This window comes from Scyliorhinus canicula, chromosome 29, assembly GCF_902713615.1.
Source record: "Scyliorhinus canicula chromosome 29, sScyCan1.1, whole genome shotgun sequence".
In the NCBI taxonomy this organism is placed as follows: domain Eukaryota; kingdom Metazoa; phylum Chordata; class Chondrichthyes; order Carcharhiniformes; family Scyliorhinidae; genus Scyliorhinus; species Scyliorhinus canicula.
This window is the reverse complement of record NC_052174.1, coordinates 12,566,437-12,589,929: the sequence shown is the minus strand read 5'-3', so window position 1 is coordinate 12,589,929 and position 23,493 is coordinate 12,566,437. Positions and strand designations below refer to the sequence as shown.

Genomic DNA, 23,493 nt, shown 5'->3' with positions numbered 1-23,493 from the left:
CGGCAACTACAAAATTAGAGAAATATCAATTTCTGTTGCATCTTGGAGAACAAAAATATATAGATTCTTCAGCGAGTAATTTCAAGAACAGTAAATTCACCTAATTAACACTTTGTAGTGAGGGATTAGATGTTGATGTATACTGTAATCGTGCATTGAATGGATTGTTTGACTATCATTAATATTTATTGCTCCTACTCTGTCACTAGTATATGGAGAGTGAAATATAAAAAAATTAAACATAATACTTTACCTGGATAAGTATTTTGCTCTGTGGAACAAACAGATTGAAGTTAACATTGTTTGCAAAGAATGTATTGTGAAACTTCATTCACATAATACCAGTTCTATATTCGGTATCTTACACGTTGTACAGTTGTTCAGTTATTAGCTATTTTCCAAAGAGTGAAGGAACATTGCTCTTCTTATATTTTGTAGCAGTTTTTGCTCCTATCTCGTGATTCGAATGAATATCAAATTAGCTTGCACCAAAGTGCAGAGTAAAATATATATTTCCCTCCTTTAGGGTTATAACGGTGCAGATTTTCACAAACAACACAAACTATATCTTTCACATTTCCTTCTCTTCTATTCATTTAAGTTCATTTTATCCCCAGAACAAGTAATGTAGAAGCTATGTGGCATTTCTTTGTCTGCTGTTCACCACAGAATGGAAGAATGCTGATTATTTTTCTTCTTGCTGAACTATAAAGTTACATAAATTTGTATCTTTGTCTGATTAATCCACGCCACAGGACAGCACTGAAATGAATCGCTGAGGCCATTATTGATTATTTGGAATTATATGTTCAGGTGACTGCCTGTCTGTTGACGTGTTCAGCAGTTAACACAAAATATTTGGCATGTCGTGACTATTGATTTTATTACAGTCCTCACACAGTGTGGGAGGTAGATGCAGTTTACCATGGTTTTTCCCACAGTTGGAATATGTAAACATTTTTCGTGCCCTCTTAGCGGGATCACAAAGTGAGAGGCTGGAGGCTCGGATTGACTGAGCAGAATATGGAATTTGTTGTTATCTATGGGCGGTAGGGTAGTACAGTGGTTAGCGCTGTTGCTTCACAGTGCCAGGTTCCCAGGTTTGATTCCCGGCTTGGGTCACTGTCTGTGGAGAGTCTGCATGTTCTCCCCGTGTCTGCGTGGGTTTCCTCCGGGGGCTCATATTTCCTCCCACAAGTCCCGAAAGACATGCTGTTAGGTGAATTGGACATTCTGATTTCGTCCTCAGTGTACCCGAACAGTCGCCGGAATGTGGTGACGAGGAGCTTTTCACGGTTACATCATTGCAGTGTTAATGTAAGTTAACTTGTCACAATAAAGCTTATAATTATTATGATCAATATTTAATTAATTGGAAAGTTTGGTGTATGTAATATTTGATGCATCTTCTGATAACAGAAACATATTCATGTTGTGACCAATAATTTCAATAATAGGGATCAACACCATGAATACTTTGTAACAAGGGAGTAGGTGTCAATGTGCAGGGTGATGGGGCAGGGATGGGATTTGTGATTGGCCGTCATCAACATCTTTTATTGTTCAGCGTCTGTGTCCTTATTCCTTGTTGAGAAACTGATTAGTAAAATTAAACACAATACCATAGCGATGAAAGTTGTATTCTGTGGAAAGAATAGATTGGTGTTAATAGTTTTTGTAGAAAACGTTTTGGAAATCCACATGTTGAACACAATTAGTTCTATAACTGGAACAATAAATGGTGCAAGGATTAAGGGTAGGTGCTGCTCTTTCAAAAATTAAATTAAAGTTACAAATCATAATCATTTTATTTAATTTATTAATTTCCCAGCCATTCGCTGATGATTATCTATCTTTCATAAATGCAGAGAACAAAAAGTAAAATTCTCTCCTTCACAGTTTTACAATTGATATGAACATTGCCATTCACACTCACTTCATTTCAACATGCTTCAGTTATTTATGGCTCTAATTTATACTCGGATTATTTAGGACTGATCCAGTATGAGTTGTGTGACATTCTTCTCTTTATTATATAATGCAGTTATTTGTTCACAATTTTTGTTCCAATATGATCAGAATTGTATGACGACAGTGCAGTAATGTTTCTATATATTTGATCAATTAGCCTTGCGGTCTGGTTAATGGTCACTGAGCAGGGCAGGACAGACTTGAGTAACTCAGAAAGCTCTGTATTGGATAGAATTAAAACGTCACTCTGTTCCTAGTTGTTGACCAACAGGCAATTTGGAAATATCTGACACAGCTGATTGGATAGAACTATCTCATTTGTCGTTAAAAACATCCAGCTACTGGCCTATCCCAGCCAACAGTCTGAATGACTTGCCCCGATGTTGATCATTGCCTTCACTGCTGACTGTAAACAGGTTGTGGAGATAAATGCCGTTTACAATGGGGATTCTCACTGTTGTTCATTCAATACTGTTCATTCATTCCCTGTGTTACAGAAATCATAAAGGGACAGGATTTCCTTGGCAGGATCTAAAGTTTGCTGTTGTCATTTTCCGTAGGGTCAGCTGAGACTCTCAGCAGATACAAAATTTGAGAAATACCAATTTCTGCTGCGTTTTGGAGAACAAAAATATATAGTTTCTTCAGCGAGTAATTTCATGAACATAAAATTCAACTAATTAATGTTTTGAACTGAGAGATTAGATGTTGATGTATTCTGTAATAGTGCACTGAAGGGATTGTTTGACTATCATCAATATTTATCGCACTGACTCTGTCACTGTACGTTATGGAGAGTGAAATATAGAAAATTAAAGATAATCCTTTACCTGGATAATAATTGTAATCTGTGGAACAAACAGATTGAAGTTAACATTGTTTGCAAAGGACGAATTGGAAAACTAGTTACACAAAACCAATTCAGTAATCGATACCTTACATGTTGCCCAGTTGTTGGGTTATAATTTATTTTCCACATATTGAAGGAACATTGCTGTGCATATTTTCTCAGCAGCTTACTGATCCTTTCTTGTGATTCAGGTGAATAATTAATTACCTTGCACAAAAGTGCAGAGTATAATGTATATTTTCCTCCTTTAGAATTACAAGTTACGATTTTCACAAACGAAACAAATTTTACCTTTCCCATTTTCATCATTTCAATTCAATTAAGTTCATTTTAGCTCCAGAACAGGTAATGTACAAACTCTGTGACATTCCTTTGTCTGATATTCACCACAGCGTTTCGCTGTTCATTGTGACAAAAATGGAGGAATGCTGATTTTTTTTTATCATGTTGCTAAACTATCAAGTTGTATAAATTTGCATGTTTGTCTGATTAATCCATACCCATACCACAGAGCAGCACTCAATTCAATAGCTGAGGCCATCATTGACTGTTTAGAATGATATATTCCCATGATGCCTGGTTGTTGACCTGTCCAGCAGTGAACACAATATATTGGGCATATTGACTCCCACCAGTGTGGGAGGCAGATGCAGTTCACCATGGATTTTCCAACAGTGGGGGTGTGCAAATATATTTTGTGTCCTCACAAAACGAGACATTGGATTGACAGAGGAGGTTTTCTGAAATTTGCTGCTGTCATATTTCAGTAGGTCTGCTGAATATTTAAATAATTAGTAAGCTTGGATGCTGTAATTTCTGCTGCATCTTCTAATAACAGAAACATACACAATTCCTGACTAGTAATTTCAATAATAGCAAATAAACCCCATGAGTACTGTGTAACAAGGGAGTAGATGTCAATGTGCAGGGTGATGGGGCAGGGATGGGATTTGTGATTGGCCGTCATCAACGTCTTATATTGTTCAGTCTCTTGTGGCCTTCTTCCTTGTTGAGAAACAGATCAGTAAAAGTAAAGACATTACCATGGTAGTGGCCGTGGTATACTGTGGAAATAATATAGATTGGTGTAAACATTTTTTGCAGAGAACATATTGGAAATACACATGTTCAAATCAATTAGTTCTGCAAGTGGAGAACAAAATGGTGCTAAGATTATGGGTAGGTATTACTCTTTCAAAAACTAAATTAAAATTATGACTCATAATCATTTTATTTTAGATTGTTACTTTCCCATCCGTTCATCGATGAATATTTGTCTTGCATCAATGCAGAGAGTAACATATACAATTCTCTCTCAGACAGTTTCTTTATTGAGCTAACATGTCACAATTGATATGAACATTGCCATTCACACTCACTTCATTTCAACATTCTTCAGTTATTTATGGCTCTAATTTATACTAGGATTATTTAGGACTGATCCTGCCTGAGTTGTGTGACATTCTTCTCTTTATTATATAATGCAGTTATTTGTTCACAATTTTTGTTCCAAATCGATCACAACTGTATGACGACAGTGCAATAATGTTTCTATATATTTGATCAATTAGCCTTGCGGTCTGATTAATGGTCACTGAGCAGGGCAGGACAGACTTGAGTAACTCAGAAAGCTATGTATTGGATAGAATTATAACGTCACTCTGTTCCTAGTTGTTGACCAGCAGGCATTTGGAAATATCTGACACAGCTGATTGGATAGAACTATCTCATTTGTCGTTAAAAACATCCAGCTCCTGGCCTGTCCCAGCCAATAGTCTGAATGACTTGCCCCGATGTTGATCATTGCCTTCACTGCTGACTGTAAACAGGTTGTGGAGATAAATGCGGTTTACAATGGGGATTCTCACTGTTGTTCATTCAATACTGTTCATTCATTCCCTGAGTTACAGGAATCATAAAGGGACAGGATTTCCTTGGCAGGATCTAAAGTTTGCTGTCATAATTTTTCGTAGGGTCAGCTGAAACTCTCAGCAGATACAAAATTTGAGAAATACCAATTTCTGCTGCGTTTTGGAGAACAAAAATATATAGTTTCTTCAGCGAGTAATTTCAAGAACATAAAATTCAACTAATTAATGTTTTGTACTGAGGGATTAGATGTTGATGTACTCTGTAATAGTGCATTGAAGGGATTGTTTGACTATCATCAATATTTATTGCACCGACTGTCACTGTACTTTATGGAGAGTGAAATATAGAAAATTAAAGATAATCCTTTACCTGGATAATAATTGTAATCTGTGGAACAAACAGATTGAAGTTAACATTGTTTGCAAAGGATGAATTGGAAAACTACAGTTACACAAAACCAATTCAGTAATCGATACCTTACATGTTGCCCAGTTGTTGGGTTATAATTTATTTTCCACATATTGAAGGAACATTGCTGTGCATATTTTCTCAGCAGCTTACTGATCCTTTCTTGTGATTCAGGTGAATAATTAATTACCTTGCACAAAAGTGCAGAGTATAATGTATATATTCCTGCCTTTAGAATTACAAGTTACGATTTTCACAAACGAAACAAATTTTACCTTTCCCATTTTCATCATTTCAATTCAATAAGTTCATTTTAGCTTCAGAACAGGTAATGTACAAACTATGTGACATTCCTTTGTCTGATATTCACCACAGCGTTTCGCTGTTCATTGTGACAAAAATGGAGGAATGCTGATTTTTTTATCATGTTGCTAAACTATCAAGTTGTATAAATTTGCATGTTTGTCTGATTAATCCATACCCATACCACAGAGCAGCACTCAATTCAATAGCTGAGGCCATCATTGACTGTTTAGAATGATATATTCCCATGATGCCTGGTTGTTGGCCTGTCCAGCAGTGAACACAATATATTGGGCATATTATGACCATTGATTTTATTACAGTCCTCACACAATGTGGGAGGTAGACGCAGTTCACCATGGATTTTCCCACAGTGGGGGTGCGCAAATATATTTTGTGTCCTCACAAAACGAGAGGTTGGATTGACAGAGGAGGTTCTGAAATTTGCTGCTGTCATATTTCAGTAGGTCTGCTGAATATTTAAATAATTAGTAAGCTTGGATGCTGTAATTTCTGCTGCATCTTCTAATAACAGAAACATACACAATTCCTGACCAGTAATTTCAATAATAGCAAATAAACCCCATGAGTACTGTGTAACAAGGGAGTAGATGTCAATGTGCAGGGTGATGGGGCAGGGATGGGATTTGTGATTGGCCGTCATCAACGTCTTATATTGTTCAGTCTCTTGTGGCCTTCTTCCTTGTTGAGAAACAGATCAGTAAAAGTAAAGACATTACCATGGTAGTGGCCGTGGTATCCTGTGGAAATAATATAGATTGGTGTAAACATTTTTTGCAGAGAACATATTGGAAATACACATGTTCAAATCAATTAGTTCTGCAAGTGGAGAACAAAATGGTGCTAAGATTATGGGTAGGTATTACTCTTTCAAAAACTAAATTAAAATTATGACTCATAATCATTTTATTTTAGATTGTTACTTTCCCATCCGTTCATCGATGAATATTTGTCTTGCATCAATGCAGAGAGTAACATATACAATTCTCTCTCAGACAGTTTCTTTATTGAGCTAACATGTCACAATTGATATGAACATTGCCATTCACACTCACTTCATTTCAACATTCTTAAGTTATTTATGGCTCTAATTTATACTAGGATTATTTAGGACTGATCCTGCCTGAGTTGTGTGACATTCTTCTCTTTATTATATAATGCAGTTATTTGTTCACAATTTTTGTTCCAAATCGATCAGAACTGTATGACGACAGTGCAATAATGTTTCTATATATTTGATCAATTAGCCTTGCGGTCTGGGTAATGGTCACTGAGCAGGGCAGGACAGACTTGAGTAACTCAGAAAGCTATGTATTGGATAGAATTATAACGTCACTCTGTTCCTAGTTGTTGACCAGCAGGCATTTTGGAAATATCTGACACAGCTGATTGGATAGAACTATCTCATTTGTCGTTAAAAACATCCAGCTCCTGGCCTGTCCCAGCCAATAGTCTGAATGACTTGCCCCGATGTTGATCATTGCCTTCACTGCTGACTGTAAACAGGTTGTGGAGATAAATGCGGTTTACAATGGGGATTCTCACTGTTGTTCATTCAATACTGTTCATTCATTCCCTGAGTTACAGGAATCATAAAGGGACAGGATTTCCTTGGCAGGATCTAAAGTTTGCTGTCATCATTTTTCGTAGGGTCAGCTGAAACTCTCAGCAGATACAAAATTTGAGAAATACCAATTTCTGCTGCGTTTTGGAGAACAAAAATATATAGTTTCTTCAGCGAGTAATTTCAAGAACATAAAATTCAACTAATTAATGTTTTGTACTGAGGGATTAGATGTTGATGTACTCTGTAATAGTGCATTGAAGGGATTGTTTGACTATCATCAATATTTATTGCACCGACTGTCACTGTACTTTATGGAGAGTGAAATATAGAAAATTAAAGATAATCCTTTACCTGGATAATAATTGTAATCTGTGGAACAAACAGATTGAAGTTAACATTGTTTGCAAAAGATGAATTGGAAAACTACAGTTACACAAAACCAATTCAGTAATCGATACCTTACATGTTGCCCAGTTGTTGGGTTATAATTTATTTTCCACATATTGAAGGAACATTGCTGTGCATATTTTCTCAGCAGCTTACTGATCCTTTCTTGTGATTCAGGTGAATAATTAATTACCTTGCACAAAAGTGCAGAGTATAATGTATATATTCCTGCTTTAGAATTACAAGTTACGATTTTCACAAACAAAACAAATTTTACCTTTCCCATTTTCATCATTTCAATTCAAATAAGTTCATTTTAGCTTCAGAACAGGTAATGTACAAACTATGTGACATTCCTTTGTCTGATATTCACCAGAGCATTTCGCTGTTCATTGTGACAAAAATGGAGGAATGCTGATTTTTTTATCATGTTGCTAAACTATCAAGTTGTATAAATTTGCATGTTTGTCTGATTAATCCATACCCATACCACAGAGCAGCACTCAATTCAATAGCTGAGGCCATCATTGACTGTTTAGAATGATATATTCCCATGATGCCTGGTTGTTGGCCTGTCCAGCAGTGAACACAATATATTGGGCATATTATGACCATTGATTTTATTACAGTCCTCACACAATGTGGGAGGTAGACGCAGTTCACCATGGATTTTCCCACAGTGGGGGTGCGCAAATATATTTTGTGTCCTCACAAAACGAGAGGTTGGATTGACAGAGCAGGTTCTGAAATTTGCTGCTGTCATATTTCAGTAGGTCTGCTGAATATTTAAATAATTAGTAAGCTTGGATGCTGTAATTTCTGCTGCATCTTCTAATAACAGAAACATACACAATTCCTGACCAGTAATTTCAATAATAGCAAATAAACCCCATGAGTACTGTGTAACAAGGGAGTAGATGTCAATGTGCAGGATGATGGGGCAGGGATGGGATTTGTGATTGGCCGTCATCAACGTCTTATATTGTTCAGTCTGTGTGTCCTTATTCCTTGTTGAGAAACAGATCAGTAAAAGTAAAGACATTACCATGGTAGTGGCCGTGGTATCCTGTGGAAATAATATAGATTGGTGTAAACATTTTTTGCAGAGAACATATTGGAAATACACATGTTCAAATCAATTAGTTCTGCAAGTGGAGAACAAAATGGTGCTAAGATTATGGGTAGGTATTACTCTTTCAAAAACTAAATTAAAATTATGACTCATAATCATTTTATTTTAGATTGTTACTTTCCCATCCGTTCATCGATGAATATTTGTCTTGCATCAATGCAGAGAGTAACATATACAATTCTCTCTCACACAGTTTCTTTATTGAGCTAACATGTCACAATTGATATGAACATTGCCATTCACACTCACTTCATTTCAACATTCTTAAGTTATTTATGGCTCTAATTTATACTAGGATTATTTAGGACTGATCCTGCCTGAGTTGTGTGACATTCTTCTCTTTATGATATAATGCAGTTATTTGTTCACAATTTTTGTTCCAAATCGATCAGAACTGTATGACGACAGTGCAATAATGTTTCTATATATTTGATCAATTAGCCTTGCGGTCTGGGTAATGGTCACTGAGCAGGGCAGGACAGAGTAACTCGGAAAGCTATGTATTGGATAGAATTATAACGTCACTCTGTTCCTAGTTGTTGACCAGCAGGCATGTTGGAAATATCTGACACAGCTGATTGGATAGAACTATCTCATTTGTCGTTTAAAATCCAGCTCCTGGCCTATCCCAGCCAATAGTCTGAATGACTTGCCCCGATGTTGATCATTGCCTTCACTGCTGACTGTAAACAGGTTGGGGAGGTAAATGCGGTTTACCATGGGGATTCTCACTGTTGTTCATTCAATACTGTTCATTCATTCCCTGTGTTACAGGAATCATAAAGGGACAGGATTTCCTTGGCAGGATCTAAAGTTTGCTGTCATCATTTTTCGTAGGGTCAGCTGAAACTCTCAGCAGATACAAAATTTGAGAAATACCAATTTCTGCTGCGTTTTGGAGATCAAAAATATATAGTTTCTTCAGCGAGTAATTTCAAGAACATAAAATTCAACTAATTAATGTTTTGTACTGAGGGATTAGATGTTGATGTACTCTGTAATAGTGCACTGAAGGGATTGTTTGACTATCATCAATATTTATTGCACCGACTGTCACTGTACTTTATGGAGAGTGAAATATAGAAAATTAAAGATAATCCTTTACCTGGATAATAATTGTAATCTGTGGAACAAACAGATTGAAGTTAACATTGTTTGCAAAGGACGAATTGGAAAACTGCAGTTACACAAAACCAATTCAGTAATCGATACCTTACATGTTGCCCAGTTGTTGGGTTGTAATTTATTTTCAACATATTGAAGGAACATTGCTGTGCATATTTTCTCAGCAGCTTACTGATCCTTTCTTGTGATTCAGGTGAATATCTAATTACCTTGCACAAAAGTGCAGAGTATAATGTATATTTTCCTCCTTTAGAATTACGAGAGTTACGATTTTCACAAACGAAACTAATTTTACCTTTCCCATTTTCATCATTTCAATTCAATTAAGTTCATTTTAGCTCCAGAACAGGTAATGTACAAACTATGTGACATTCCTTTGTCTGATATTCACCACAGCGTTTCGCTGTTCATTGTGACAAAAATGGAGGAATGGTGATTTTTTAAATCATTTTGCTAAACGATCAAGTTGTATAAATTTGCATGTTTGTCTGATTAAGCCATACCCATACCACAGAGCAGCACTCAATTCAATAGCTGAGACCATCATTGACTGTTTAGAGTTATATATTCCCATGCTGCCTGGATGTTGACCTGTCCAGCAGTGAACACAATATAGAACATAGAACAGTACAGCACAGAACAGGCCCTTCGGCCCTCGATGTTGTGCCGAGCCATGATCACCCTACTTAAACCCACGTAACCCGTATACCCGTAACCTAACCCAACCCCCATTAACCTTACACTACGGGCAATTTAGCATGGCCAATCCACCTAACCCGCACATCTTTGGACAATGGCATATTATAACCATTGATTTTATTACAGTCCTCACACAGTGTGGGAGGCAGATGCAGTTCACCATGGATTTTCCCACAGTGGGGGTGCGCAAATATATTTTGTGTCCTCACAAAACGAGAGGCTGGATTGACAGAGGAGGTTCTGAAATTTGCTGCTGTCATATTCCATTGAGTCTGCAGAATATTTAAATAATTAGAATGCCTGGAACCTGTAATTTCTGCTGCATCTTCTAATAACAGAAACATACACAATTCCTGACTAGCAATTTCAATAATAGCAAATAAACCCCATAAGTACTGTGTAACAAGGGAGTAGATGTCAATGTGCTGGGTGATGGTGCAGGGATGGGATTTGTGATTGGCCGTCATCAGCATTTTATATTGTTCAGTGTCTGTGTCCTTATTCCTTGTTGAGAAACTGATCAGTAAAAGTAAAGACATTACCATGGTAGTGGCCGTGGTATCCTGTGGAAAGAATAGATTGGTGTTAACACATTTTGACAGAATCTATTGGAAATCCACATGTTCAACACAGTTAGTTCTACAACTGGAACAATAAATGGTGCAAGGTTTATGGTTAGGTTTTGCTCTTTCAAAAATTAAATAAAAATTACGAATCATAAACATTTTATTTTAGTTTATTAATTTTCCATTCGTTCATTGATGAAGATTTATCTTGCATCAATCCAGAGAGTAAAATATAAAGTTTACTCCTTCACAGTTTCTTTATTGAGCTAAGTTTTTACAATTGACATGAACATTGCCAATCACACTCACTTCATTTCAACACGCTTAATTTATTTATGACTCTAATTTATACTCGGATTATTTGGGACTGATCCTATATGAGTTGTGTGACATTCTCCTCTTTATTATATAATGCAGTTTTTTGTTAACAATTTATTGTTCCAAAACGATCAGAACTGTATGACGACAGTGCAGTAATGTTTCTATATATTTGATCAATTAACCTTGGTCACTGAGCAGGGCAGGACAGACTTGAGTAACTCAGAAAGTTCTGTATTGGATAGATTTATAACGTCACTCTGTTCCTAGTTGTTGACCAGCAGGCATTTTGGAAATACCTGTCACAGCTGATTGGATAGAACTATCTCATTTGTTGTTAAAAACATCCAGCCCCTGGACTATCCCTGCCAATAGTCTAAATGACTTGTCCCGATGTTCATCATTGCCTTCGCAGCTGACTGTAAACATGTTACAGGGGGGCAGCACGGTAGCATGGTGGTTAGCATAAATGCTTCACAGCTCCAGGGTCCCAGGTTCGATTCCCGGCTGGGTCACTGTCTGTGTGGAGTCTGCACGTCCTCCCCGTGTGTGCGTGGGTTTCCTCCGGGTGCTCCGGTTTCCTCCCACAGTCCAAAGATGTGCGGGTTAGGTGGATTGGCCGTACTAAATTGCCCGTAAATTGTCCTCAAAAGTAAGGTTAAGAGGGGGTTGTTGGGTTACGGGTATAGGGTGGATACGTGGGTTTGAGTAGGGGGATCATTGCTCGGCACAACATCGAGGGCCGAAGGGCCTGTTCTGTGCTGTACTGTTCTATGTTCTATGTTGGGGAGGTAAATGCAATACCATGGGTATTCTCACTGTTGTTGTCTTTCAATACTGTTCATTCATTCCCTGTGTTACAAGAATCATAAAGAGACAGGTCTTATTTGGCAGGATCTAAAGTTTGCTTTTGTCATTTTTCATAGGGTCAGCTGAAACTCTCGGCAACTACAAAATTTGAGAAATACCAGTTTCGGCGGCATGTTGAAGAACAAAAATATATATTTCCTTTGGCTAATAATTTCAAGAACAAAAAGTTCACCTAATTAATACATTGTTAGGAGGGATTAGATGTTGATGTGTACTGTAGTAGTGCATTGAAGGGATTGTTTTTACTGTTATCAATATTTATTGCTCCATCACTGTCACTTATTGGAGAGTGCAATATATAATATTAAAGATAATACTTTACCTGGATAATAATCATAACCTGTGGAGCAAGCAGATCGAAGTTAACAATGTTTGCAAAGAATGAATTGGCAACCTTCATTTACACAAAACCAATTCAGTAATCTGTAACTTGCACATTGCCCAGTTGGGTTATAATTTATTTTCGACATATTGAAGGAACATTGCTGTGCATGTATTCTTAGCAGTTTACTGATCCTTTCTGGTGCTTCAGATGAATATCTAATTATCTTGCACAAAAGTGCAGAGTATAATGTATATTTCCCTCCTTCAGGATTATAACAGTGACGATTTTCACAAACGAAACAAATTTTACCTTTCACATTTTCATCATTTCAATCGATTTACGTTCATTTTAGCTCCAGAACAGGTAATGTACAAACTATGTGACATTCCTTTGTCTGATATTCACCACAGCATTTCGCTGTTCATTGTGACAAAAATGGAGGAATGCTGATATTTTTTATCATTTTGCCAAACTATCAAGTTGTATAAATTTGCATGTTTGTCTGATTAATCCATACCCAATACCACAGAGCAGCACTGAATTCAATAGCTGAGGCCATCATTGACTGTTTAGAATGATATATTCCCATGATGCCTGGTTGTTGGCCTGTCCAGCAGTGAACACAATATATCGGGCATATTATGACCATTGATTTTATTACAGTCCTCACACAATGTGGGAGGTAGACGCAGTTCACCATGGATTTTCCCACAGTGGGGGTGCGCAAATATATTTTGTGACCTCACAAAACGAGAGGCTGGGTTGACAGAGCAGGTTCTGAAATTTGCTGCTGTCATGTTCCATTGGGTCAGCTGAATATTTAAATAATTATAAAGCTTGGTTGATTTAATTTCTGCTGCATCTTCTAATCACAGAAACATACAGAATTCCTGACCAGTAATTTGAATAATAGCAAATATATGAGTGCTGTGTAACAAGGGAGTAGATGTCAATGTGCTGGGTGATGGGGCAGAGATGGGATTTGTGATTGGTTGTCATCAACATCTTATATTCTTCAGTGTCTGTGTCCTTATTCCTTGTTGAGAAACTGATCAGTAAAAGTAAAGACATTACCATGGGATTGGCCGCCGTATCCTGTGGAAAAAATAGATTGGTGTTAACACGTTTTGACAGAATCTATTGGAAATCCACATGTTTAACACAATTAGTTCTACAACTGGAACAATAAATGGTGCAAGGATTATGGGTAGAACATAGAACATAGAACAGTACAGCACAGAACAGGCCCTTCGGCCCTCAATGTTGTGCCGAGCCATGATCACCCTACTCAAACCCACGTATCCACCCTATACCCGTAACCCAACAACCTCCCCCTTAACTCTACTTTTATTAGGAAACTACGGGCAATTTAGCATGGCCAATCCACCTAACCCGCACATCTTTGGACTGTGGGAGGAAACCGGAGCACCCGGAGGAAACCCACGCACACAGGGGGAGGACGTGCAGACTCCACACAGACAGTGACCAAGTAGGTTTTACTCTTTCAAAAATTAAATTAAAATTATGCATCATAATCATTTTATTTTAGTTTATTAATTTTCCATCCGTTCATTGGTGAAGATTTATCTTGCATCAATCCAGAGAGTAAAATATAAAATTTGCTCCTTCAGTTTCTTTATTGAGCTAAGTTTTTACAATTGACATGAACATTGCCATTCACACTCACTTCATTTCAACACCCTTAATTTATTTATGACTCCAATTTATACTCGGATTATTTGGGACTGATCCAGTCTGAGTTGTGTGACATTCTCCTCTTTATTATATAATGCAGTTTTTTGTTAACAATTTATTGTTCCAAAACGATCAGAACTGTATGCCGACAGTGCAGTAATGTTTCTATATATTTGATCAATTAGCCTTGCGGTCTGGGTAATGGTCGTTGAGCAGGGCAGGACAGACTTGAGTAACTCAGAAAGCTCTGTATTGGATAGAATTATAACGTCACTCTGTTCCTAGTTGTTGACCAACAGGGATGTTGGAAATGTCTGACACAGGTGATTGGATAGAACTATCTCATTTATCGTTAAAAATATCCAGCTGCTGGCCTATCCCAGCCAATAGTCTGAATGACTTGTCCCGATGTTGATCATTGTCTTCTCTGCTGACTGCAAACAGGTTGGGGAGATAAATGCGGTTTACCATGGGGATTCTCACTGTTGTTCATTCAATATTGTTCATTCATTCCCTGTGTTACAGATATCATAAAGGGACAGGATTTCCTTGGCAGGATCTAAAGTTTGCTGTTATCATTTTTCGTAGGGTCAGCTGAAACTCTCGACAACTACAAAATTTGAGAAATACCAATTCCTGCTGCGTTTTGCAGATCAAAAATATATAGTTTCTTCAGCGAGTAATTTCAAGAACAAAAAGTTCACCTAATTAATACATTGTTAGGAGGGATTAGATGTTGATGTGTACTGTAGTAGTGCATTGAAGGGATTGTTTTTACTGTTATCAATATTTATTGCTCCATCATTGTCACTTATTGGACAGTGCAATATATAATATTAAAGATAATACTTTACCTGGATAATAATCATAACCGGTAGAGCAAACAGATCGAAGTTAACAATATTTGCAAAGAATGAATTGGCAACCTTCATTTACACAAAACCAATTCAGTAATCTGTAACTTACACATTGCCCAGTTGTTGGGTTATAATTTATTTTCGATATATTGAAGGAACATTGCTGTGCATGTATTCTTAGCAGTTTACTGATCCTTTCTGGTGCTTCAGATGAATATCTAATTACCTTGCAAAAGTGCAGAGTATAATGTATATTTCCCTCCTTCAGGATTATAACAGTGACGATTTTCACAAACGAAACAAATTTTACCTTTCACATTTTCATCATTTCAATCGATTTACGTTCATTTTAGCTCCAGAACAGGTAATGTACAAACTATGTGACATTCCTTTGTCTGATATTCACCACAGCGTTTCGCTGTTCATTGTGACAAAAATGGAGGAATGCTGATTTTTAAAATCATTTTCCTAAACTATCAAGTTGTATAAATTTGCATGTTTGTCTGATTAATCCATACCCATACCACAGAGCAGCACTGAATTCAATAGCTGAGGCCATCATTGACTGTTTAGAATGATATATTCCCATGATGCCTGGATGTTGACCTGTCCAGCAGTGAACGCAATATATTGGGCATATTATGACCATTGATTTTATTACAGTCCTCACACAATGTGGGAGGTAGATGCAGTTCACCATGGATTTTCCCACAGTGCGGGTGCGCAAATATATTTTGTGTCCTCACAAAGCGAGGGGCTGGGTTGACAGAGCAGGTTCTGAAATTGGTGCTGTCATATTCCATTGAGTCTGCTGAATATTTAAATAATTATAAAGCTTGGTTGATTTTATTTCTGCTGCATCTTCTAATCACAGAAACATACACAATTCCTGACCAGTAATTTCAATAATAGCAAATATATGAGTACTGTGTAACAAGGGAGTAGATGTCAATGTGCTGGGTGATGGGGCAGGGATGGGATTTGTGATTGGTTGTCATCAACATCTTTTATTGTTCAGTGTCTGTGTCCTTATTCCTTGTTGAGAAACTGATCAGTAAAAGTAAAGACATTACCATGGGATTGGCCGCCGTATCCTGTGGAAAAAATAGATTGGTGTTAACACGTTTTGACAGAATCTATTGGAAATCCACATGTTTAACACAATTAGTTCTACAACTGGAACAATACATGGTGCAAGGATTATGGGTGGGTTTTACTCTTTCAAAAATTAAATTAAAAATATGAATCATAATCATTTTATTTTAGTTTATTAATTTTCCATCCGTTCATTGATGAAGATTTATATTGCATCAATCCAGAGAGTAAAATATAAAATTTGCTCCTTCACAGTTTCTTTATTGAGCCAAGTTTCTACAATTGACATGAACATTGCCATTCACACTCACTTCATTTCAACACGCTTAATTTATTTATGACTCCAATTTATACTCGGATTATTTGGGACTGATCCAGTCTGAGTTGTGTGACATTCTCCTCTTTATTACATAATGCAGTTTTTTGTTAACAATTTATTGTTCCAAAACGATCAGAACTGTATGACGACAGTGCAGTAATGTTTCTATATATTTGATCAATTAACCTTGCTGTCTGGTTCATGGTCACTGAGCAGGGCAGGACAGACTTGAGTAACTCAGAAAGCTCTGTATTGGATATATTTATAACTTCACTCTGTTCCTAGTTGTTGACCAACAGGGATGTTGGAAATACCTGTCACAGCTGATTGGATAGAACTATCTCATTTGTTGTTAAAAACATCCAGCCCCTGGACTATCCCTGCCAATAGTCTAAATGACTTGTCCCGATGTTCAGCATTGCCTTCACAGGTGACTGTAAACATGTTGGGGAGGTAAATGCAGTACCATGGGGATTCTCACTGTTGTTGTCTTTCAATACTGTTCATTCATTCCCTGTGTTACAAGAATCATAAAGAGACAGTTCTTGTTTGGCAGGATCTAAAGTTTGCTGTTATCATTTTTCGTAGGGTCAGCTGAAACTCTCGGCAACTACAAAATTTGAGAAATACCAGTTTCGGCGGCATGTTGTTGAACAAAAATATATATTTCCTTTGGCTAATTATTTCAAGAACAAAAAGTTCACCTAATTAATACATTGTTAGGAGGGATTAGATGTTGATGTGTACTGTAGTAATGCATTGAAGGGATTGTTTTTACTGTTATCAATATTTATTGCTCCATCACTGTCACTTATTGGAGAGTGCAATATATAATATTAAAGATAATACTTTACCTGAATAATAATCATAACCTGTGGAGCAAGCAGATCGAAGTTAACAATGTTTGCAAAGAATGAATTGGCAACCTTCATTTACACAAAACCAATTTAGTCATCTGTAACTTACACATTGCCCAGTTGGGTTATAATTTATTTTCGACATATTGAAGGAACATTGCTGTGCATGTATTCTTAGCAGTTTACTGATCCTTTCTGGTGCTTCAGATGAATATCTAATTATCTTGCACAAAAGTGCAGAGTATAATGTATATTTCCCTCCTTCAGGATTATAACAGTGACGATTTTCACAAACGAAACAAATTTTACCTTTCACATTTTCATCATTTCAATCGATTTACGTTCATTTTAGCTCCAGAACAGGTAATGTACAAACTATGTGACATTCCTTTGTCTGATATTCACCACAGCGTTTCGCTGTTCATTGTGACAAAAATGGAGGAATGCTGATATTTTTTATCATTTTGCTAAACGATCAAGTTGTATAAATTTGCATGTTTGTCTGATTAATCCATACCCATACCACAGAGCAGCACTGAATTCAATAGCTGAGGCCATCATTGACTGTTTAGAATTATATATTCCCATGCTGCCTAGATGTTGACCTGTCCAGCATTGAACACAATATATTGGGCATATTATGACCATTGATTTTATTACAGTCCTCACACAGTGTGGGAGGCAGATGCAGTTCACCATGGATTTTCCCACAGTGGGGGTGCGCAAATATATTTTGTGTCCTCACAAAACGAGAGGCTGGATTGACAGAGGTTCTGAAATTTGCAGCTGTCATATTCCATTGAGTCTGCTGAATATTTAAATAATTAGAATGCTTGGAAGCTGTAATTTCTGCTGCATCTTCTAATCACAGAAACATACAGAATTCCTGACCAGTAATTTGAATAATAGCAAATATATGAGTGCTGTGTAACAAGGGAGTAGATGTCAATGTGCTGGGTGATGGGGCAGAGATGGGATTTGTGATTGGTTGTCATCAACATCTTATATTCTTCAGTGTCTGTGTCCTTATTCCTTGTTGAGAAACTGATCAGTAAAAGTAAAGACATTACCATGGGATTGGCCGCCGTATCCTGTGGAAAAAATAGATTGGTGTTAACACATTTTGACAGAATCTATTGGAAATCCACATGTTCAACACAGTTAGTTCTACAACTGGAACAATAAATGGTGCAAGGATTATGGGTAGAACATAGAACAGTACAGCACAGAACAGGCCCTTCGGCCCTCAATGTTGTGCGGAGCCATGATCACCCTACTCAAACCCACGTATCCACCCTATACCCGTAACCCAACAACCTCCCCCTTAACTCTACTTTTATTAGGACACTACGGGCAATTTAGCATGGCCAATCCACCTAACCCGCACATCTTTGGACTGTGGGAGGAAACCGGAGCACCCGGAGGAAACCCACGCACACAGGGGGAGGACGTGCAGACTCCACACAGACAGTGACCCAGTAGGTTTTACTCTTTCAAAAATTAAATTAAAATTATGCATCATAATCATTTTATTTTAGTTTATTAATTTTCCATCCGTTCATTGGTGAAGATTTATCTTGCATCAATCCAGAGAGTAAAATATAAAATTTGCTCCTTCACAGTTTCTTTATTGAGCTAAGTTTTTACAATTGACATGAACATTGCCATTCACACTCACTTCATTTCAACACCCTTAATTTATTTATGACTCCAATTTATACTCGGATTATTTGGGACTGATCCAGTCTGAGTTGTGTGACATTCTCCTCTTTATTATATAATGCAGTTTTTTGTGCACAATTTTTGTTCCAAATCTACCAGAACTGTATGACGACAGTGCAGTAATGTTTCTATATATTTGATCAATTAGCCTTGCGGTCTGGGTAATGGTCGTTGAGCAGGGCAGGACAGACTTGAGTAACTCAGAAAGCTCTGTATTGGATAGAATTATAACGTCACTCTGTTCCTAGTTGTTGACCAACAGGGCTGTTGGAAATGTCTGACACAGGTGATTGGATAGAACTATCTCATTTATCGTTAAAAATATCCAGCTGCTGGCCTATCCCAGCCAATAGTCTGAATGACTTGTCCTGATGTTGATCATTGTCTTCTCTGCTGACTGTAAACAGGTTGGGGAGATAAATGCGGTTTACCATGGGGATTCTCACTGTTGCTGTTTTTCAATACTGTTCATTCCTTCCCTTGAATAAAGGGAGAGGTTTTCCTTGGCAGGATCTAAAGTTTGCTGTAATCATTTTTCATAGGCTGCAACTCTCGGCAACTACAAAATTTGAGAAATACCAATTTCTGCTGCGTTCTGGAGAACGCAAATACATATTTTCTTTGGCAAGTAATTTTGAGAACAGCAAATTTACCAGTTAATACTTTGGAGTGAGGGATTAGATCTACTGTAGTAATGCATTGAAGGGATTGTTTGGCTATCATCAATATTTATTGCTCCAACTCTGTCACTACTTATTGGAGAGTGTAATATATAAAATTAAAGATAATCCTTTACCTGTATAATAATCGCAATCTGTGGAACAAACAGATTGAAGTTAACATTGTTTGCAAAGAATTAATTGGAAGACTACATTTACACAAAACCTGTTCAATAATCTGTACCTTACACGTTGCATAGTTGTTGGGTTATAATTTCTATTCTAAATATTGAAGGAACATTGCTGTGTATGTTTTCTTAGCAGTTTATTGGTCCTTTCTTGTGATTCAGGTGAAATATCTAATTATCTTGCCCTAAAGGTCAGCGTATAATGTATATTTCCCTCCTTTTGGATTATAACCGTATATATTTCCACAAATGAAATTAATTTGATCATTCACATTTTCATCATTTCAATTCATTTACAATCATTTTAGCTCCAGAACAGGTAATGTACAAAGTATGTGACATTCCTTTATCTGATATTCACCACAGTGTGTCGCTGTTCATTGTGACAAAAATGGAGGAATGCTGATTATTTATCATTTTGCTAAATTATCAAGTTGTATGAATTTGCATGTTTGTCTGATTAATCCATACCAATACCACAGGGCAGCACTCAATTCAATAGCTGAGGCCATCATTGATTGTTTAGAATGATATGTTCCCATGATGCCTGGATGCTGACGTGTCCAGCAGTGAACACAATATATTAGGCATATCGTGACCATTGATTTTATTATAATCATCTTATTTCCCTTTATTAATTTCCCATCCCTTGGCAGATGAATATCTGTCTTGCATCAATACAGAGAATAAAATATAAAATTCTCTCCTTCACAGTTCATATATTGCCCTAACCTTTTATAATTGATATAAACATTACCATTCCTTTTCACGTCATTTGAACTTGCTTAATGCTTTTCTTTATACTGGGATTATTTGCAGCTAATCCAGTCTGATTTGTGTGAAATTCTTCGCTCTGTTGTTTTCAAAATCTAAATATTGTTCAAAAAATCCCAGAACTGTATGACAACAGTGCAGAGGTTTTTCTATATATTTGATAAATGTGCATTGCGGTCTGGTTAATGGTCACCTCTCAGGTCAGGAACAGCCTGAGTAACTCAGAATGTTCCTGACTGGATCGAATTATAAGTTCAGGTGGCATCTGCTTGATGACCATCAGCTAAATTGGAAATATTTGACCTCGCTGTTTGGATAGAACTATTTCTATTGACGTTGTAACATCCAGTTACTGGACAATCCTAGCCAATAGCCTGAATGGCTTCTCGCTATATAGACCATTGCCTTCACTGCTGATTGTACACAGGTGGGGAGGTCAATGCAGTTTGCAATGGGTTTTCTAACTGTCTTTCAATAATGTTAGTTCATTCCCTGTTAGTGTTACAGTAATGGGCAGCACGGTAGCATTGTGGATAGCACAATTGCTTCACAGCTCCAGGGTCCAAAGTTCGATTCCGGCTTGGGTCACTTGTCTGTGCGGAGTCTGCACATCCTCCCCGTGTGTGCGTGGGTTTCCTCCGGGTGCTCCGGTTTCCTCCCACAGACCAAAGATGTGCAAGTTAGATGGATTGGCCGTGATAAATTGCCGTTAGTGTCCAAAATTGCCCTGAGTGTTGGGTGGGGTTACTGGGTTATGGGATAGGGTGGAGGTGTTAATCTTGGGTAGGGAGCCGGTGCAGACTCGATGGGCAGGATCTGAAATTTGTTGTCGATACGGTCAGCTGAACATCTAGCCAAGTACTAGATTTGGGCAGTACTATTTTCTGCTGTGTTTTGGATAACAAATGTATATTGCTTCCTTGGCGAGTAATTTCAAGTGCAGAAAATTCACTTCATTAGTGCTTTGTAACGAGACATTAGATGACAATGTACAAGTTAATGCTGCATTGAAGGATGTGTGTGTTTGGCTTTTATCAACAACCTTCATTGCTTGGCACTGTCACTGTACTGTTTGGAGAGCGAAATATATAAATTAAAGATAATACTTTACCAGGATATATGTAAGCTGTGGAACAAACAAATTAACATTATTTGAATTGGAAAACTACATTTACACAAAACCAGTTGAATAATCAGTACCTTTCACATTGTACAGGTCATTACACTTCATAATTATTTATATCCGTTTACCCATCTCCTTTTCAGATGAATATCATCTTGCACTACAGTGGAGAGATAAGTGCATATTTCCTTCCTTTACAAATTATAACTTGGTACAAATTTCACACTTCCTACATTTTAACCTATCTAAGTTCATTTTGTCTTCATTATTAAATATTATTATCCAGAATGATAATGGGCGCGATGCATTGGAAACATTTTTCAGTGTCATTTTGGGCGTGTTTGGCGGGGTGTTCCTTAACGGCCGCTTTGGTGTGACCGTGGACAGTATTCAATGGCACTTTGTGCTCAACATGAACTCCCATGAGATTCTCACCATTACTGGCTGTCTCGCCATCTGATTCGCCTGAGTCACACCTCACTTTATGATGACGCCAGTGTGGAGGCCCCAGACCGAGACAAAGACCAGATACAATGACGTCCCCTCAGCAACCAGAAGCGTTGTCGAGCGGTGCATCGGGCTGAAGATACACTTCCACTGCCTGAACCACTCTGGTGGAGTTCTCCAATACAGCCATCAGAGGGCCTTGAGCAACATGATAGCTCACTGCATGCTGCACAACCGGGCACAGCAGTGGGTCGACATGATGGAGGAGGAACATCAGGCCTTGTTGGATGGGGATGTTTTCTTTTGGGGGGGAAAAAGGGGTTAACGGAGAAACAACACAAACAAATAAAAGTCAGGGTCAATATAATAAATTAATATAAGAAAGTATTATAGATTTTGCTTCCCTAATTTATTTATTAAATCCAAAATATTTGGAGGACATCTATAAGCTGTGCAACATTACCCTCTCCACTAGTTAATACAACTGTTAAACGTTAATTAGGAAAGGAAAAGTTCAATCCTGTGGAAAAAGGACTCAGCAGTCTTTATCCATGATGATGAAACATGCAGTTAGATTAATTTTACATTGATATCTGGTCAATTATCACATCTCAAGGCAGGACAGACTTGTGCAGTTTCCAAATCCTTGATTTGTGTAATTATATACTCACATTATACCCGGATGCCCAACTCCACTTGCTCCTTCCGCAGAGACCTTTAAATGTTTCCCAATCCAATACTTACCAATTCCCTTTTGAAAGTTCCTAATGAATCTGACTCCGCTGGCCTTTCAGGCAGATCATAGCAACACGCTGTCAATATGTTTCCCCTCTGCTCCCTTTTTAGCACAGGGCTAAATCGCTGGCTTTGGAAGCAGACCAAGGCAGGCCAGCAGCACGGTTCAATTCCCGTATCAGCCTCCCCGAACAGGCAGCGGAATGTGGCGACAAGGGGCTTTTCACAGTAACTTCACTTGAAGCCTACTTGTGACAATAAGCCATTTTCATTTCATATCTTTACAACTTATCTCACATCCTGGCCTGTGCTTACCGACCATCCTGCCAGAGGAGAGTTTCCTTGTTATCCTATCAAATGCACATAATTCTGAACATTTGGATTAAATCTCCCATGGACATTCTTTCCCCTGAGGAAGGACATCCCAGTTTATCTCGTTACTCTTTATCACTGAAGTCTTTACTGTTACTGCTGAAGAATATTTGGGTAGAATGCTTCCTCCAGTTGCACTGGCAAATTCACTACTGTAAATTCAAAATAATTCTGTGAATCTGCTGCCACCGTTCTTTTGCCCGGTCATTCTCTGATCACAGCAACTCACTGTACAG

General features: G+C 37.6%; 1 protein-coding gene across 10 annotated transcripts in view; it reads right to left on the bottom strand.

Moving 5' to 3' along the window:
- The window catches only part of LOC119958360, a 93,674-nt gene that overhangs the window by 52,221 nt on the left and 17,960 nt on the right, over positions 1–23,493 (bottom strand). For 8 of the 10 annotated variants that reach the window (XM_038786818.1, XM_038786820.1, XM_038786823.1 and 5 more), the window contains exons 3-15: positions 21,692–21,706; positions 19,756–19,773; positions 18,308–18,328; positions 12,412–12,429; positions 10,878–10,898; positions 9,617–9,634; positions 8,425–8,445; positions 7,344–7,361; positions 6,145–6,165; positions 5,063–5,080; positions 2,802–2,819; positions 1,623–1,643; positions 254–271 (exon numbers count right to left, since the gene is read on the bottom strand). In XM_038786818.1, the coding sequence (XP_038642746.1) occupies positions 254–271; positions 1,623–1,643; positions 2,802–2,819; positions 5,063–5,080; positions 6,145–6,165; positions 7,344–7,361; positions 8,425–8,445; positions 9,617–9,634; positions 10,878–10,898; positions 12,412–12,429; positions 18,308–18,328; positions 19,756–19,773; positions 21,692–21,706 (246 nt within the window). The remainder of the gene's footprint in view (positions 1–253; positions 272–1,622; positions 1,644–2,801; positions 2,820–5,062; positions 5,081–6,144; positions 6,166–7,343; positions 7,362–8,424; positions 8,446–9,616; positions 9,635–10,877; positions 10,899–12,411; positions 12,430–18,307; positions 18,329–19,755; positions 19,774–21,691; positions 21,707–23,493) is intronic. The other 2 variants (XM_038786821.1, XM_038786824.1) reach the window with 2 other exon arrangements.